Here is a 15,563-nt window from a genome sequence, read left to right as displayed (position 1 = left end):
TTGTTTTAGATGTGGTTGTTAATAAGTGTGAGTTTGCTGTTTTTTTACTGTTCGTATTTTTTATCTTCTTTTTCTTAGATAAGTCCCTTTAACATTTCATATAATAAGGGCTTGGTGATGATGAACTCCTTTAACTTGTCCTTATCTGGGAAGCGCTTCATCTGCCCTTCCATTCTAAATGAAAGGCTACATATCCTTTCTCAGGCCTGATCACCCAGAGGGGCCCCCCCACCGTTTCTAGGTCAGGGCTGCACCGCCCTTTGTCATTGTTTCAGGCTTAAGTCAGACAGAGGATGCAAGGCAGCTGAGAGATTAGGAGACTTCTCTTAGGCAGAATGAGGACTCAGGCTTTGTCAAAGCCGAGGGGCAAGGGTCGATCACCCCTTTTGCTGTAGCCCCGCAATTCCTTCCCTGGGGCCTCCACATGATCATGCCTGTCTTAGGTTGTTCCCCCCTTGGTGAATCTTACCCATCATTGGCTAACTGATCAAGCATTGGGGACTAGTTATGGATGAAGTAAGAGGAGCAGAAGTGATGCTCCTGCCAGGGAGATAAGCTTTGTCTCCTTAGTGGTTTATGGTCCTAAGGTCGCTCACCCAGCCTTAGCCATGGGGGGGGTGGTTACAGCTCCTGAAACCAGGCAGGGTGGTTCCCAACAGTCAGTTACATGTTGCTACGCTCACTAGGTTGGGTTCCTGTCAAGCTTATCCTCCTCACAGCTAGTCTGCAAAATTAGCAAGGATAATTTTTAGCTAAGGATAACACTTAGCAAGGATAGCACTTAGTAACAATGACCCACACCTTGAATGAGCTTGATGTTAGGACAAACAAGAATGAGACACTCGTCCTAACATTACGGCTGGTGAAGAACAGTGGCAAGACCAGGATGTGTGACTCGGACAGAGGATGTCCGAGGAAGGGGTGGAAGCGCACAGAAATATTGGAGCGCTGTCTTGCAGAAGGGATGGGGAGTGCTAGTCCAGAAGACAGAGCAGAACCCTGAACCCGAGTTCCTGAAAGGTGGACTTGCACGTAGGTGTTGCTAAGGAATACCTTTTTAACAGGCAGGGCTGGCTCACCACTCAGAGAGAATCTTTGTCAAGTGGTGAACCCCCTGTTACTGAAAGTGCTCAAACAGATCAGGGGACAAGTTTGATGAGACCACTTTTTGGTTTTTTGGTTTTTTTTTTTTTACTTTCTATATTCTGGTTTTATGCCCCAGAGGGAAAGAAGGGCAAAGTCTACAAGCACTTTACTAAGCATCCACTTGGGCAAAGCAGCAGGAAACACACAGAGGAATCCGTTTAAATAAAAATGCAGGAGAATGGCAGTGCTATTCCTCCCTTCCTGCTTCTCCACTCCTCGGCACAGCTGGCTGACCAGTGAGTGGTTAATGTGCTCAGCTCCCTCCACACTGCGTTTACACAACTGCCTCGTATATGACTATTTGGTCAAGCTTCTCTGACTGAGCGATCGTGATTTGTGGCTGCAGCTGTTAAGGGCTCCAGCCTGTGTGTGACTGGTCTGAGCCTGTGTTAAAAAAGAGCCAGCTTCCTGCTCACTACATACACCCTGCCACACTGGACCTTCTGCTGCTGAGCCAGGTCTGGCCCAATGCAAATGTAGGCTCCAGTGCACAGCGGGCATCTCTCACCAGTTAACATACCTTGACCTTGGTCAGTAACTACAAAGGGACTGTGCCTTTGGCTAGAGGTGGACAGAGGGAAAACTAGGCTGGCAAGCGAGATCCATCAGGCTTCTTGCTGCTGCAGCTGAGCGAGTGAATGCTTTTTCTTAGAACCATTATCACATTTTTTTTCTTTGAATCTAGGAAGAAGAATTGCAAATACACTAGGTACTAAATGATAAAATATTGCCAACATGAAATAATTTATTCAGTTAAAAATAAAGAAGGCTCTGGCTGGTGTGGCTCAGTTGGTTGGAGTGTTGTGCCGCACACCAAAAGTTTGGGGGTTTGATTCCTGCTCAGGACACATACCCAGGTTGCAGGTTCGATCCCCAGTTGGGGCGCATCGATTGTCTCTCTCTTTCTCCCCTGTTCCCTCACTCCCTTCCTCTATTTCAAAAATCAATAAACATATTTAAAAATAAATATATAAATAATAAAACAGAGCTTGGTTACTTTAAAAAATCAATTAAAAATCAGAGTAAAGAAGGGTGAATTTGTTCCAAGAGAGTCTGTCTGTATCAATATGTCTTTAAAATGTCCACTAATAGAAACCAAACTGCTACAGCAGTGATTCCCAGAGAGGAATCATGTAGCACAAGGAGAAAGAGGAGCCATTTACCTTCTGCTTTATGTTCCTGTGTTGTTTCAGGTTCTCTTTTTGCAAGGAGCAAAAAGAAAAGCATGCTCACCAAAAAGATAATACTGGATTTAAACTGCAACAGTTACAAGACTGCTACTTATTCTACCAGTGAAAGCTGGGGTAGTTTGAAAACATGAAACTTTCAGAGGCCGGCTATAGTTTAATTTGTACCACTGTTTCCCAGGATACTGAGTGTTTGAACGTTCATGTGTTTGTACCTGCTCTAAGAAGCGGGCGTCCACAGTGAGAGGGAAGCAATACAAAACACACTTCTAACCAGTTTCTCTCGTCCTTTGTAGATCTCATTGGACTGTCGTGGCTGTGCTTTACCTACGCGATCATGAGTGTGGCGGCCCTGGTGTTCATCATCATGTTCATACCCGAGACAAAGGGGTGTTCTTTGGAACAAATATCAACGCAGCTGGCAAAAGCGTAAGTACGATGCGCATTGCTCTCCGAACAAATGGCACTCTGTGGTCAGAGGTGCAGCTTTTATATACAGCTAGATCCTAAGGATACTTGAGCTTATTTCTGGATATTCCCTTTGGTGTGGAACCAACAATAATTCCAGTTTCTCTGTCATGTATTCAGTTTGGGTGACACAGCCAAGGAATTAGAATGATCGGTGCTTTTCACGAGTGAACCTTTCAACGCTCTTTTCAGCAATGATCAAAGAACCCCTCCCATTTGACTTACTTCCCCCACCCCCCAACCCCGACACCAGGGGATTTTTGTATAGGGTTCGGTGTAGGTCCTGGAGAGTTAGGCTCACCTTGTTCTACAACTGCGGCTTCAGTCCTTCACCTCTATCACACTTGCCGGTCTCTTTACGGCCTCAACACCTGTTAGTGCTAGGGTTACCAGGACAACTCGGGCTTACACGTCTATGATAATTCCAAATACGGCACAAAGTAAGCTTAAGAAAGATTAAGAGTTTCTTAGGCGAATAGGCATTTAGAAAGCCGGTTAAATAAATTTCACATGGAAACGTTGCTTTAACATTTTAACCTAGAAGTAGGCTGTAAAAAACTCCTGTTCTTCTGGCGGCAGAACTCCCAGCTCTAAGCGCTGAGACAGGCCCGAAAGTGGGGGTTGCCTGGGGGCAGGGGAGGGAAGGGGGCCTGTCACTCTTCCTGGGACTCAGTCCTCATTCTTGCAAGTGCGGGCATACTTGTTCTTGGGTTTTAATACAATGGGGGAAAGTACGTATCTAGTGTGCGTCTTCTGAAGATACTCTCAATGCACTAGAGGGAAAGGCATGATTGCCCCAGAAATTGTGGGCACAGTGGTTCTTCAGCTTCTATCTAAAGGAAGAATAACCCTGGAATGGTGCTAGGCATGTGTATTTATGTACGCCAGACTGTTAATCCTGGCTTATTAGGGTGCACAGTAAGCAAGATTGTGGAATTTTTCTTTTTTTTACTTTTAAATGGTTCACAGTTTAGAAACACGTCATTTTAGTGAGCAGAAAACCTTCTCTCTTCATTCAAGCCGTAAGTTAAATGTCAAGTTGCAGGGTTAATTTTTGATGAAGAAAAGGCCCCGTTTTCAAAAAGTAAAATGAAACATTCACGTACGAAGAGAAGTACAATGGCCAGGAAGGCGGCGGCTGTGCGGGTGGGTCACAGGGTGAGACTCGGTCTCCAGTCTGCGCCGTGGGAGGAGGAAGAGGCCTGTGTTCCAGGGAGTGAGCCCCACCGGCTGCGCCTCGGCACTCCCTTCTCCACCGCGCCAGCTGTTGCTGATTCAGCCCTTTGTGCACCATCTCCTGGGGGCCAGACGCGGTCCTAGGATCCTAGGAAAGCACGGAAGATACAGGAGAGAAAGAATCCGTTGTTTCTTCACTTTATTTAAGAGGCAGACGAGCACACAGACCACTGTAATACGCTGGGGTGGAAGGCACAAAGAGAAGTATGTTGGAGGATTTCACCGGTAAAAGCCTCCTGAAAAAGACAATGCCAGCGCAGTCTGGTCTTGAGAGCGTCATCTGGGCGAAGAGGGAGGTGTGGGAGGCTGAAGGGGGGCCCCACGGAGAGGCCCCCGCACTCCCTGGTGTGCGAGGGAGAGGGCGGTGCTGAGCTGGGGGCGGAGACTCGGGCCCAGAGCGCAGGGCAGAGAGGAGCCCCTCGATGGTCTTGGTAAAGAATTCGGATTTTATTGGGAAAGTAGAGCGACAGGATTAAAGCAGCTGGGCAGGGGAGAAAAGGAAGCGGATTTCTGAAGAAGCACTTGGGCAAAGTCTGGCAAGTGGAAAGGGGAGATGCCGAAGCAGGAAGACTAAGAGGGTTTGGAGGAGTCAGGCAGGAGGCTATGGGGCTGCCTGGGCGCAGGGGCAGAACCCGCACAGCTCCGAGCTGAACTGGGGAAGGAGGTTGAGGGAGCCGGAGAACTGGGGACTCGAGCTTAGCGAACTAGGCCAGTATTCAACGCGACATTCACTGAAATGAGACCCGGCGCGGGAGAAAGAGCAGGTTTGGGAGGCAAGAGTCTGTGGCTGCTTGGGGACGGCACTGAGTTCAGTTTGTACGACCGTCTGTGAGGCGTCTACAGAACACACAGGTTGGGGAGAGGGGGAGGCAATTCCTATTCTCTGGGAATAGGAATTGGCAAACGCCTACGGTGGAGAAATCGATTTGGTCCTCAACACACCGGCACACAGGCAGGATTAGATCTGCGTTTCGTGGAGTCTAAGCTTTTGCGGGTCCAAGTGAAGCAGAATATTACAAATTTTGAATGCACAATCACACGACTCCATGGGGCTTGGAAGGGGCTGTGCAGGCGAGGGGTCCTGGACTTTTTTCATTGGTTTTATGGGTCCCCCGCCTTGTGCACACGCACTTCTGAGCTACCCATTAACTTGCTGGGGGAGCAAAAGTCCTTTAAAAATAAAGATTTGTTAAAACCCTTGTGGGCAATGCTAGCTAAAACGCCGAGGCAGGGAGAAAGTAGCAATGAGTTAATTGAAGGAAGCAACCCTGATATCACTCCCCATTGCACTCTTTCTTATGAGGTGTAACTTGAAAGCAGAATGTCCTGCATGAATTAAGAAACCTCTAGATCAATTTTTCACAGGAGGGCTGTCAGAATATATCAAATGGCAAACCAAGCGAAAATTTGAAAGGCGAATCTTAATTAAGGAAGGCCCATCTTTCCATCCAGTGGATCTGCAGAATAAGACATTCCCTAAGAACATGTGACCTAAAATGGAACAGAACTGTTCCGTCAGAATATGGGGCGGGAAGGAATCTGTCTGCATGAGTAAGACCCTGAAATAGGAAATGCTTTTGACAGCATCATATGCCTGTTATTTTTGAGTCACGCAACCACTCAATCTCAAATCCAGACCCTCTCCAAGAAAGTTATAAATTGCAAAGTAGGAGAGATCTAAACACCAAGGTGCTGTCGACCCCTGGACAGACTACACAAGTCCCCGGAGGTCGGTATTGAAGAACAAAACCAGATAAGGGCATTGGTGAAGAGAACTATAAAAGATGAGGTGGCTCCCTTGAAACTTGCTCATAGCAGGAGGAGCAGTATCTGCTGGGTGTATCCATGTGGCGAAGCCCAGGCCTGATGGCAGGCCGGAAACAAAGTTGCTTTCAAAAAAAATCTCGGTGAACTATATTTATGCAACACGAACTAGAGAGGCTGGGGCTTGTCTTGGCTTGAAGCAGCCAGTTGGCAATGGCTTTAAAAATGAAAATGTAAGCAGGCTGAATTGTATAGATTGGTCAAAGTATGTATGAAATATGCATGTTAAACAAGCTTCCCTGGAGGGAAATGTCAGAGACAAAAATAAAAATAAAATGCATAATGGCACTGAAGCTACTGAACTGCGGGAGTACATGTGGGTGGCAGAGAGCCCAGGGAACTTGCCAGGACACGGAAGCAGAAGTGAACTTGAAGACTGCGTGGGGACGGACACCGCTGAGTTAAGGGAGTCTGTGAATGTAGGAGTTAAGGAAACAATGAATCAATTTTCCTCCCCAGGGAAAGGGATAATCGTGATGTGTATATCCCAATGAGTTGCTAAGGAGAAAGGAAATTATATCAACTTGACTTCAAATTTGACACTACCCATTGCTTAACATTTTCCTTTCTGGCATTGGAGTTGGGTCCTTTCCCTGCTATTCCTACCAGCCTGAGAAAATAAATATTCTTCCAAGATTGTTAAGTTTCCTATAAAATAAACAGTGATTCAGCTGAGAGGTTAGGAAGGATTTCAGCAATAATGTAGTTTGAAAGGGTTTTATTTTAACTTCTGCCGTGCAAAACGGGATGTTGGCCGTGTGCTGTTTTTCTCCAATTTAGGTGGAAACAGAGAGAAACCAACGAGTTCTTGTTTTGTAAATATTTTAGTTCTAAGGCCTATTTCTCACTTTTAATAGTTCATTTTATGTGGCCATTCCTCCCTTCCTCCATCCAAATTCATTTTTTCAGTAAATATTTACTGAGTATCGATTATGTGCTAGGCATCTTCTACATGCTACAATTAACAGGCAAAAATGCACAGGTAAAAATAGTAATTGGGGGCTACTTTTGACTGAGTGAACTGAGAAATTGCTCTGGGAGGTGATATTTAAGGTAAAATCTGGTTGATTATCAAGAGCCAACTCTGCAAAGATGGGGGAAAGGAGAATTCAGGGAGAGAAGACAGTTAGTGCAAAGGATGAACCGTAAACACTTGACCTGTTCTAGGAGCCGAAAGAAATCCAGAGGCTGCCACCTTTGAGATTCAGTTAGAAAGTCAGTAGACTGCTGTGTAGGGGTTTATAAGCTGAGTGAGTTTGGATTCATTCTAAATGTAATGGGAAGCTACTAAAATATTTTAAGCATAGGAATGACGTGATCCAATTTACATTTTAAGGATTACCATATGCGCCTCTCCAGTCACGCAGAGGAACCTGGCTGCGAAAGCACACAAGGATAGGGCTGAGTCTCACTTCACATTAAGAACACTGACTTCAAGTGGCCCTCAGTGCTGCCTGGCCATCATCACAGGTCCTAGTCCACTCTTCTGCCTTTCTATTGCTCAATAGCACCGCTCTCTGGAAACCTCCCCACCTCCACAGCCCGCCTCACCCCCTCTGAGCCTTGCTCCGGGCAATAGACAGTGACAAGGGGACTCCCATAACCTTAGACATCAACCCCCACATCCCACATTGGTATCTGTATCCAAATACATCATCATTTCTCCGTGAAGTCAAACACTTCACGCCCTTTCTCTTCTCGAGGACATTCTCCCACCATTCTCCTTGCTTATCCCCGCATCATCCCTAGTTTACCTCTCCACTAGATTTCTACTTCTCATTAGCATAGAAAGCTGGCATGGTTTTTGTCCCATCTGAAAAAAAAAAAGTCTTCTGATCCCATTTTCATGTACTTGCCATGCTCCAGCTATATTGGTCTTTCTGGAAGTACAATAATTTCCTGGCAGTTCTTGACTTGGTTCCCTCCCCAACTTCATTCCAATTTCAGATCAAATGTTACCACTTTAGAGATGCCAGCAGAATGATAGACACCCCCCAAGTGTCCTTCTTTCCCCCTTCTCCCCTTACCTTTCTCATTAGCATTTACACCTCTTGAAATCCTATGCTTATGTGCAACTGTAACAGGGTGCAGCCAAGAGGGGGGACCCCAAATAGGGATTTGGAATGGGGTCCAGAACTCAGGGTATCCAGAAAATATTAGGATGTCTTCATCCCTCCCCCGCACAGGTGTGGTTGGGGGAAGGGACACAGGGAGCAGGGCCAATGAGAGCTGTTTTACATAGCAACAGCTTTGCAGCTAAACTCTGGTGTGGTCATTTAACATATCCATAACCTTTAACTGGTTACATAGGTATGTTAAATAGCTGTGGCCCTGCTCTGAACCAGGGGAATGGAAGTAACTTCCCCACCAAGATGTAACTGGGGTTGGGAGGGAGCAGGTCCCCTGAGTTACAGAGCCTGCGTGAGAGCTTGGAGATGATTGGCTCCACACCATGGGGCCATGCCTGCCCAGACTCACAATGGCAGCCCAGTAAAGCTGGAAGGATATGAGAGTGGGGGCAAGTGCAGCCAATTGTGGGCGGAGTCAGAAATGGGGCTCCAGGGGAAGATTGGCGCAGGGATTTAAACTGAGCCGCAGCCTTTGGGGAGGAGAACCACATGGTTTTGGCAGAATAAGGACTCCCATAGCCTTGGGAAGGAGAACCATGCGGCTTTGCCAGAGTGGGAACCCCCACAGCTTTAGAAGGGGGGAACCACCACCCGGCTTTAGCCGAGATCCCAGCAGCTGATGGTGCTGGGAACTGAGGGAGGCCTACCAGCTGAGATGGATTACTGGGAAGAACTGGGGGCTGCCTGAGCCACGGACTTCTATTTCTTTTCCTGAGATACGGTACCCCAGACTGGGCAAAGGGGGAAGGAAAAACTGTGTGTGTTTGTGGGTGTTTTAAGGGACTTTGGGATTGTGATGAAAACATTAGGTCACTACTTTAAGTCTGTACAGCATTAAATAAACATTTCCTTTCCTTTTCATGAATCTCTGGCATTGAGAGATGTCTTTCCTATAAGGCAGCAGACATAACAACCTGGAAGGTCCTTTCAGTAATAGTATATTGCCCTTGGCACCCCCCACCCCCGCTGTTCTGTAACACTACCCCCTCTATTAAAATGTACGTTCCTTGAAATTCTAAAGCAGGAGTCTTTTTCTTCTCTACCCAAAGCACCTACCCTAGCACCAGGCACGCTGCAGTCCATTAGCTGGTTAAATTCTTGACAAAGATATTTGAATGAAAGGGGAGCAAGGTTCAAAGGTGAACTTCTCTTTTTTAATAAATGTAAACTACTAGAGCCGATTTTCCTGCTGAGGGGAATAATCCTATAGACGAGAGTTTGTTGATGCAGGAGTGACGGAACAACACAAAAAGCAGGTTATGTAGATAGAAAGTTTAGAGGCATACTGGTCAAGTTTGAGAATTGGAAGAAAAGGACAGGACCCAGGATGCTGCTTCCGGAAGTGCTAGGCAACACTATGCCTGGAATCCTGACCAGTGTTCTGTGGTATACTGAATTTTATGACACATCAAGATGCTGCAATTTAAAAAAAAATGTCTTTTTTTTGCATAGCTAAAACATTAAAGCCCAGTGGGATTTTAAAAAGATAATAGCCTGCACATTTTTTTAAAGTACTGTAAACCAGGAATGACATTTCCATTAGTGCCTCTTTCTCTTTCAGGAACTATGTGAAAAACAACATTTGCTTTATGAGTCATCACCAAGAGGACCTAGCATCGGAGCGACTCCAAAAAGGAAAAACCTCAAGAGCAACCAGAACCATATAAATGCTGATGCAGTGTAAGAACTTTCAGTATGATGTCTTCATACCAATACACACTGGCCACTCCCAGGTTTTGCCTTTAGTGTCATGGAGCTAGTTTTAAAGGGACACTCTGAAATTATGAAGACAACCTTTAACCTTCACCCACAATAGGTAAATGAGGGGTAAGGTCCCAAGCATCTATTACTTTGGACAGGATAGGAGGCTAAACAAAACAAAACACTGTTTCAGCACTTTCACCTTTACACAGAGCAACTTTGAAAGACTGCACCAGTGTGCATACAGGCTGGTGGCAGCTTTATCATTCAGATGCTAAGTAGTCTAAACACAAGCTTACAGTTTGGTTCCCCACCCGCACCCCCATTCCCAAGACACTACTTGCACCGGGTGTTGTGTAAAAAAGAACCAGGACATATGTGGACAATTGCATATATATTCTAGATTCAGATAGGTTCTTGGCTCAGATTTTAGTGATAATTCCTAATTAACAGGTACAAGGATTATGTATTTTTTATGAATTATGAACTATCACGTAATACAAGATCTTTTATATCATTAGCACTATAAAATCATGTGAGAAGCAATTCTGCAATAGCTGAGAAAAATAAGCATCTTCCCATACATTTAAAAACATGAATAGAGAGGACAACTTGAAATTCTTGGGACCATATTTATTTAGAAGCAGCTGTTTGTACAACACTAGGAGTCAGGCCATCAGGTTATTTATGCAAATCTCTAAGCAATTAGATTTGACTTTTCAGCCAAGCTTATACAGTTCTCTTCATAAGGCATTCATAGCTTACAGTGATCCACAGTTTCCTGCAACCCTTCGCACTCCTCAGGAGTATCGCTACCTCGGCACACAGGCAGCCTGTGACCGATGCAGGCTTGCAGGTGACTGCAGACACTACAAACGACATTCAGACAGCAGGACAATCCCCTCACTACGTCCTTCTCTCTGCTGAAGCCGAGATCACCAGTGACACCAGAAACTTCGGTTTTACCCGCACAACCATTGCGGCTCTCTTGTGCATCACTGTGGTTCAATTTCAGAAGCTGGTGAGGCATTTTACTAACTGAATTTAGATATAGAAAATCTACAATAATCTCAAACCACTTAAGTAGCAATTCAATTACTAATATATATTATAAACTATGGAAGACACTCAAAAAACTTAAAAGGATGAACCTAACTTGAAAATGAATACACAAATATGATTAATGTGAAGAGAATCCTAAGTCAAAAACAAAAACCCTTTCTATTTAGCTTGGAATCTTCCTACTGGCATGTAACAAATTGTCCCGAGTTGGATGTTCGGGTATGTGATCTACTGTATTTCCTTGTAACAAAGAGAAAGACTGATATAAGAAGTAGTAAAATTGTGTTCTCAGAGATTCAGAATGACTTAAAGTCCTGGTTCTGAAATGTATTATGCTGATTAAAACTGGTGGAGGGAGTTACGAGAAAAGGAGATTTGAGATCTCAGTTCTGTGATGGTGCACTTCACATGTGAGTCAGAGCCTGCATTTCCCCCCTTTTGTTCGTTTTGGTGGAAGGGAAAGTGTATTCTGTGGAAATTCACTATGAATCTTCAGTGAAATTATACTGAGATTTAAAAAAATCAAGATAGGTAATCAATGTACCGTATTTTTAGGACCATAAGATGCACCTAGGTTTTAGAGAAAAATTAGAAAAAATTTTTGAAGCAAAAATGTGGTAAAATACTTAGTAACATACATTTACTAGCCAGGTAAGCTACATTCAGACTATAAGACACACCCCCATTTCCCTCCCAAATTCAGGGGGGAAAGTGCATCTTATAGTCCGAAAAATACGGTAATTTCTTCTTCTGTGCCAACCATCACAGAATGTTAAGATATTGAACAAAATTACCGTTTTCTTTTAAGTTCAAATGCTATATATACTTTGGGTATTTCTTAGCCATTCACTGTTAATGGACAGGGAAGTGTTTCAAACCTATTAGGTTTATTACTAGTGATTTTCACTTTGGAATCTTAAAAGACTTTTCTTTCAGTATTCTGAGTCTGTATGATTCTACCTTCAAACTAATGTTTACCCAATACACTCCCAATCAGAGCTTTTCGGTTTTCAAAAATAAAAAGGGGAAGTACTTACAATTTGTAGGTCTATGTGGTTTTTATTTATAAAAGAATTTACAGCACTTGTGAAAAGCCAGCGGAAGACATCGGTCATGCTCATTTCTCACCAGCGTTGCAAGGCTTTGTGGGTTCTGCAGGATGTCCCCCCGCCCAGTGACGCCCCGACAGCAGCCCTGAAACCAGACCCCGTCAGAAGAATGCCATTGTCTTTCCCAAGACAGCGTTCCGATGAGCTGCTCACTTATCTACCTACTTTTCAAGTCACTCGAATACTGAAAATGTTATGACCTCTGGTTGTGTCGCTGGGCCATATAATCATGTTTTCCCCCTTGTTCATATTTCTTGTTTGGGAACACACAAAAAGAGGAGGTCCCTTATGAATTACTGTTAATTAAAACTAAGTGGAAAATCTCAAATTTTTAAAAGTCTTTCCAGAACTTGTAACTTTTTCACTGAATTTTATTCTCTCTCTTATGAGGTTACCCATCATCCTACTGGAACTTTAAATGAAGCAAATAAACACAAATGTAAAAAAACATAACAGAAGTCTGAAAATCACAATTAAGTTGTTCACAAGAAATATAAAAATTAGCCTTTGCCCTGCCTCCCTGCCCCACCCCACCCCAACCAAGCTTATGAGAGTGAGAAGCAGGGCAGGGGAAGGCGTGGAGAAGATAAAGCTAAAACGGTATGTGTTGTTCAGTACAGTGCTTAAGCCAAGTTTTCAAGATTTTACAACTGGTAAGGGAAATGTACTAGACTATGGAGGTTAAGATACAGCAATTTGTCACAAAGGTTTCAAACATTTTGGAAATTCGGGTTTTAGTGGAAGACTGTGTTGGAATATTGTCTCTACTAAGAAGCTCAGTTAATTCTGGACTCAGTTTCAGTTCCCAGGTGAAATCGCTGCTGGTTGTATGTTTAGTATAGACGCATAAACACACACAGCAGAGCACACCAGCAGCTCAATTCCGAATCGCTGCTCCGGGGCTCCTGGGTGAGGCTGGCAGCCACTGTTTCACAAACGCTGTTCACTGTAACTTTAAGAGAACCTGTATCATGCACAGTCATTCTTTAGATCCATTAAATAAAACACAGCAAGGGGAAAGATATCTTGCAAAATGGCTTTCAAGGTCAAGTCGAACTAGATTATAATGACACTGTGGCACAGAGGGGTCTTGTGAACATTCCTTGTTGCAATAGCACAACATATCAACTTTTGACAAGACTTCGTAGAGCCTTAAGTACCAACCTAAGATTATTTCCTACAACTAGGGCTGAGTCTTCCCAGAATGCCAAGGTACATATGAGGTCCACCCCATCACAGATTCTTTCTCATATTTACCTTGTAGGTAAGAGGTTTCTTTTTTTAAAACTAGAGTTTTGTAACTTTTAAAAGATATTTAACATTTTCTATCATATTAAATTAGCAACATAAAATGCTATGCTTAATCTGTAAAGTTCTACTCTGGTTCCCTAAAATTTATATACATGTTTTTATTTCTAACCTGCAAGAAAAAAACCCTATTTGATATTTGGTAACAGAGCATTAAAAGGTCCTATGTACACGTGGCATATATATTTGCAAAATACACTTCAAAAAGAAGCGAATACACTTTAGCAAAAGTCTGAGCTTGCATAGATAAAAAAAAGAATTAGGAATACAATTTTTATTAAAATAGAAAATGGGGAATAAAAGTTATAGAATGGATATGAAGAGAGACCTTTTCCAAACTTTTATTTGTGCACATTCAATTGAAAAAGATAACTTTTACAGGTTCTTTGGTGCCCATATTCAGCATACAAAAATGTAAAAGACTAGTCACAAATAAAACACATTAGCTCAAACTGGAAAAAAATAACAACAAAACAATTCAAGGCAGTGCGCACCGTGACAGCTCTGCCTGTGGGGACATGAGAATTACTGCGAAAATAAATAGAATGTCCTTCTGTAAAAGCAGCAATGTCATGTCTTGTAAACTTCCTTTTCCTATTACAGCAAAGTTTGAAATAAAATCCAAAGGGACTGGAGCTTACACTGTAGCCGTGAAGGAATAAAAGAGTCTATTTCCTCAGTTGCTGTTGGTCCAGTTTTCCTTTTGAGTCCAATGTGCAGCAGGTTTTAAAAGGTGCTCAGTTAGGGATTCTAACCAGTTAAGTGAAGAATTATAAAATTTCTTTCCTGCTTTCAAACACAAACGGGTAAATCTGTTCCACAGCAGTAGCAACAGCCTTGACGTTGGGCCCTGTAGCAAACACAGAGGAAGAGGCGGTGGGTGAGAGGAGGCAAGGAGAGCACTAGGAAAAAGTTCACTTCTCAGAACTGAAAGTATCCAAGCAGTTTTGGGGCTATTGTTTTAAAAAAAAATCTGTACACATAATTATACACAGAGTTGTAATAAAAATCAAGAGAATAATTTTTTCTCAGACAATTAAAGGGAATCTGAAATAAAAACGTTATTCATCTTGTTTTAGGGCACCAGTGTGGAAAGTGTGTACATAAAAAACTGCAGACAAGGAGTGGGCACCTGAAGGAGAATAAAAAGCACTATTAAAGCGATTATTAAAGGAAGCAATGCCAAACGGGGCTTGAGAAAACTAGTATCCTTTTGGTCACTGTCGTGTGGTTTATGGTTAGGCTACGACTGAAGCTCTCAGGGGTACTGGGAAACTCCACAGAGTACAGCAAAGCTGCTTCCAAAGGCACCGAGGCTGCCGTAAACTACACGATCTGAAAACGCCCAGAGTCACTGCTAACCTGGCCCTCAGCCGCACAGCTCACTCAATCAACGGAAAACAAAACAAGCTCAAGGAGATGAGGTGATGCTGCATGTTCATCAATCTATATAATGCTAGGAATAACTTTTCAAAAACGTAATCTTTCACTTAAATAGCTTAAAAGAAACATAAAAGTAGACAATAAAAAGTATTTTCATAGAATTTATTTTGAATAAAAATGCTTTCATTAACTACACATACCTCCTTACTAGAAGGATCCTAAAAACATATATACACACACCCACTGTGTAATCTGACTGTACTGGCCATGTCTTAGGCTGGTCCACTCCTTCCTGACTCAGTTTACCCTCTCCAAATAGTATAGTGCTTTGCCCATGGGAACCACTGAGTATGGCTGAATTGTTATAACATTTCATAAAATATTCCAGATGTAAATATATAATGCACTCTAATTAATAACCAGGTCAATTGTCTTTAGTTCATTATTGTGTTGTTTAGTTATCTATTAACTCAGTAAAGATAGATCTGACATATGCATCATTTTATTCCACCCTTAGCAGAGAGACTTATCGGTGTACCTCGGAGCCCCTCACAGTCTGGGTTCCCTCCCAAGCGCAGAAAGAGGTGAAAGAGGGAACAGACAGACCTGTTCCTCACCACTCCGTCTTTAAGGTTCAGGCACAGCCCTGGCTTCAAGCCTTTGAGGTAATTGTGAAAACCCATGGGATGAGTCAAAACTAAAACGTACTTGTTGAGCATTTAATAGTGTGAATAATTTTTATTCTTCTTTAAGGGCTGAGGGAATAAAAAGAAAAACTCCAGGACACAAAAGAAATGTCCCTTAACTGTGCCAAGAGTTGGGCCTGATTCCCAACTGATGTCTCTGTACAACTTATAACCACAGCAGCTTTCAAAATCATCCCCCATGGCTAATGCTACCCTTTGACATCAAATACTCGACTTCAAAGATATAACAAAGTACACATTAATGTGTACAGATAGGTAACAATTGTATTTAAATATTTTGCTTATCTAAAACCTTTATCAAGT

General features: G+C 43.2%; 2 protein-coding genes across 2 annotated transcripts in view; one reads left to right on the top strand and one right to left on the bottom strand.

Annotated features, from left to right (window-relative positions):
- The window catches only part of SLC2A12 (solute carrier family 2 member 12), a 53,775-nt gene extending 42,661 nt beyond the window's left edge, over positions 1 to 11,114 (top strand). The window contains 3 exon segments of the mRNA XM_028509473.2: positions 2,630 to 2,762; positions 9,552 to 9,621; positions 9,623 to 11,114. Of these exon segments, the coding sequence (XP_028365274.2) occupies positions 2,630 to 2,762; positions 9,552 to 9,621; positions 9,623 to 9,664 (245 nt within the window). The 3' untranslated portion in view covers positions 9,665 to 11,114.
- Positions 11,115 to 11,823: 709 nt separating this feature from the next.
- TBPL1 (TATA-box binding protein like 1) overlaps positions 11,824 to 15,563 on the bottom strand; it is a 30,742-nt gene continuing 27,002 nt past the window's right edge. The window contains exon 7 of the mRNA XM_028509475.2: positions 11,824 to 14,020. Coding sequence (XP_028365276.1) covers positions 13,941 to 14,020 — 80 coding nt within the window. The 3' untranslated portion in view covers positions 11,824 to 13,940. The remainder of the gene's footprint in view (positions 14,021 to 15,563) is intronic.

The sequence above is a fragment of the Phyllostomus discolor genome, chromosome 4 (genome assembly GCF_004126475.2).
Source record: "Phyllostomus discolor isolate MPI-MPIP mPhyDis1 chromosome 4, mPhyDis1.pri.v3, whole genome shotgun sequence".
Taxonomy (NCBI): Eukaryota; Metazoa; Chordata; class Mammalia; order Chiroptera; family Phyllostomidae; genus Phyllostomus; species Phyllostomus discolor.
The sequence above is the reverse complement of the archived record's forward strand: the minus strand, read 5'-3'. Positions and strand labels throughout refer to the sequence as shown.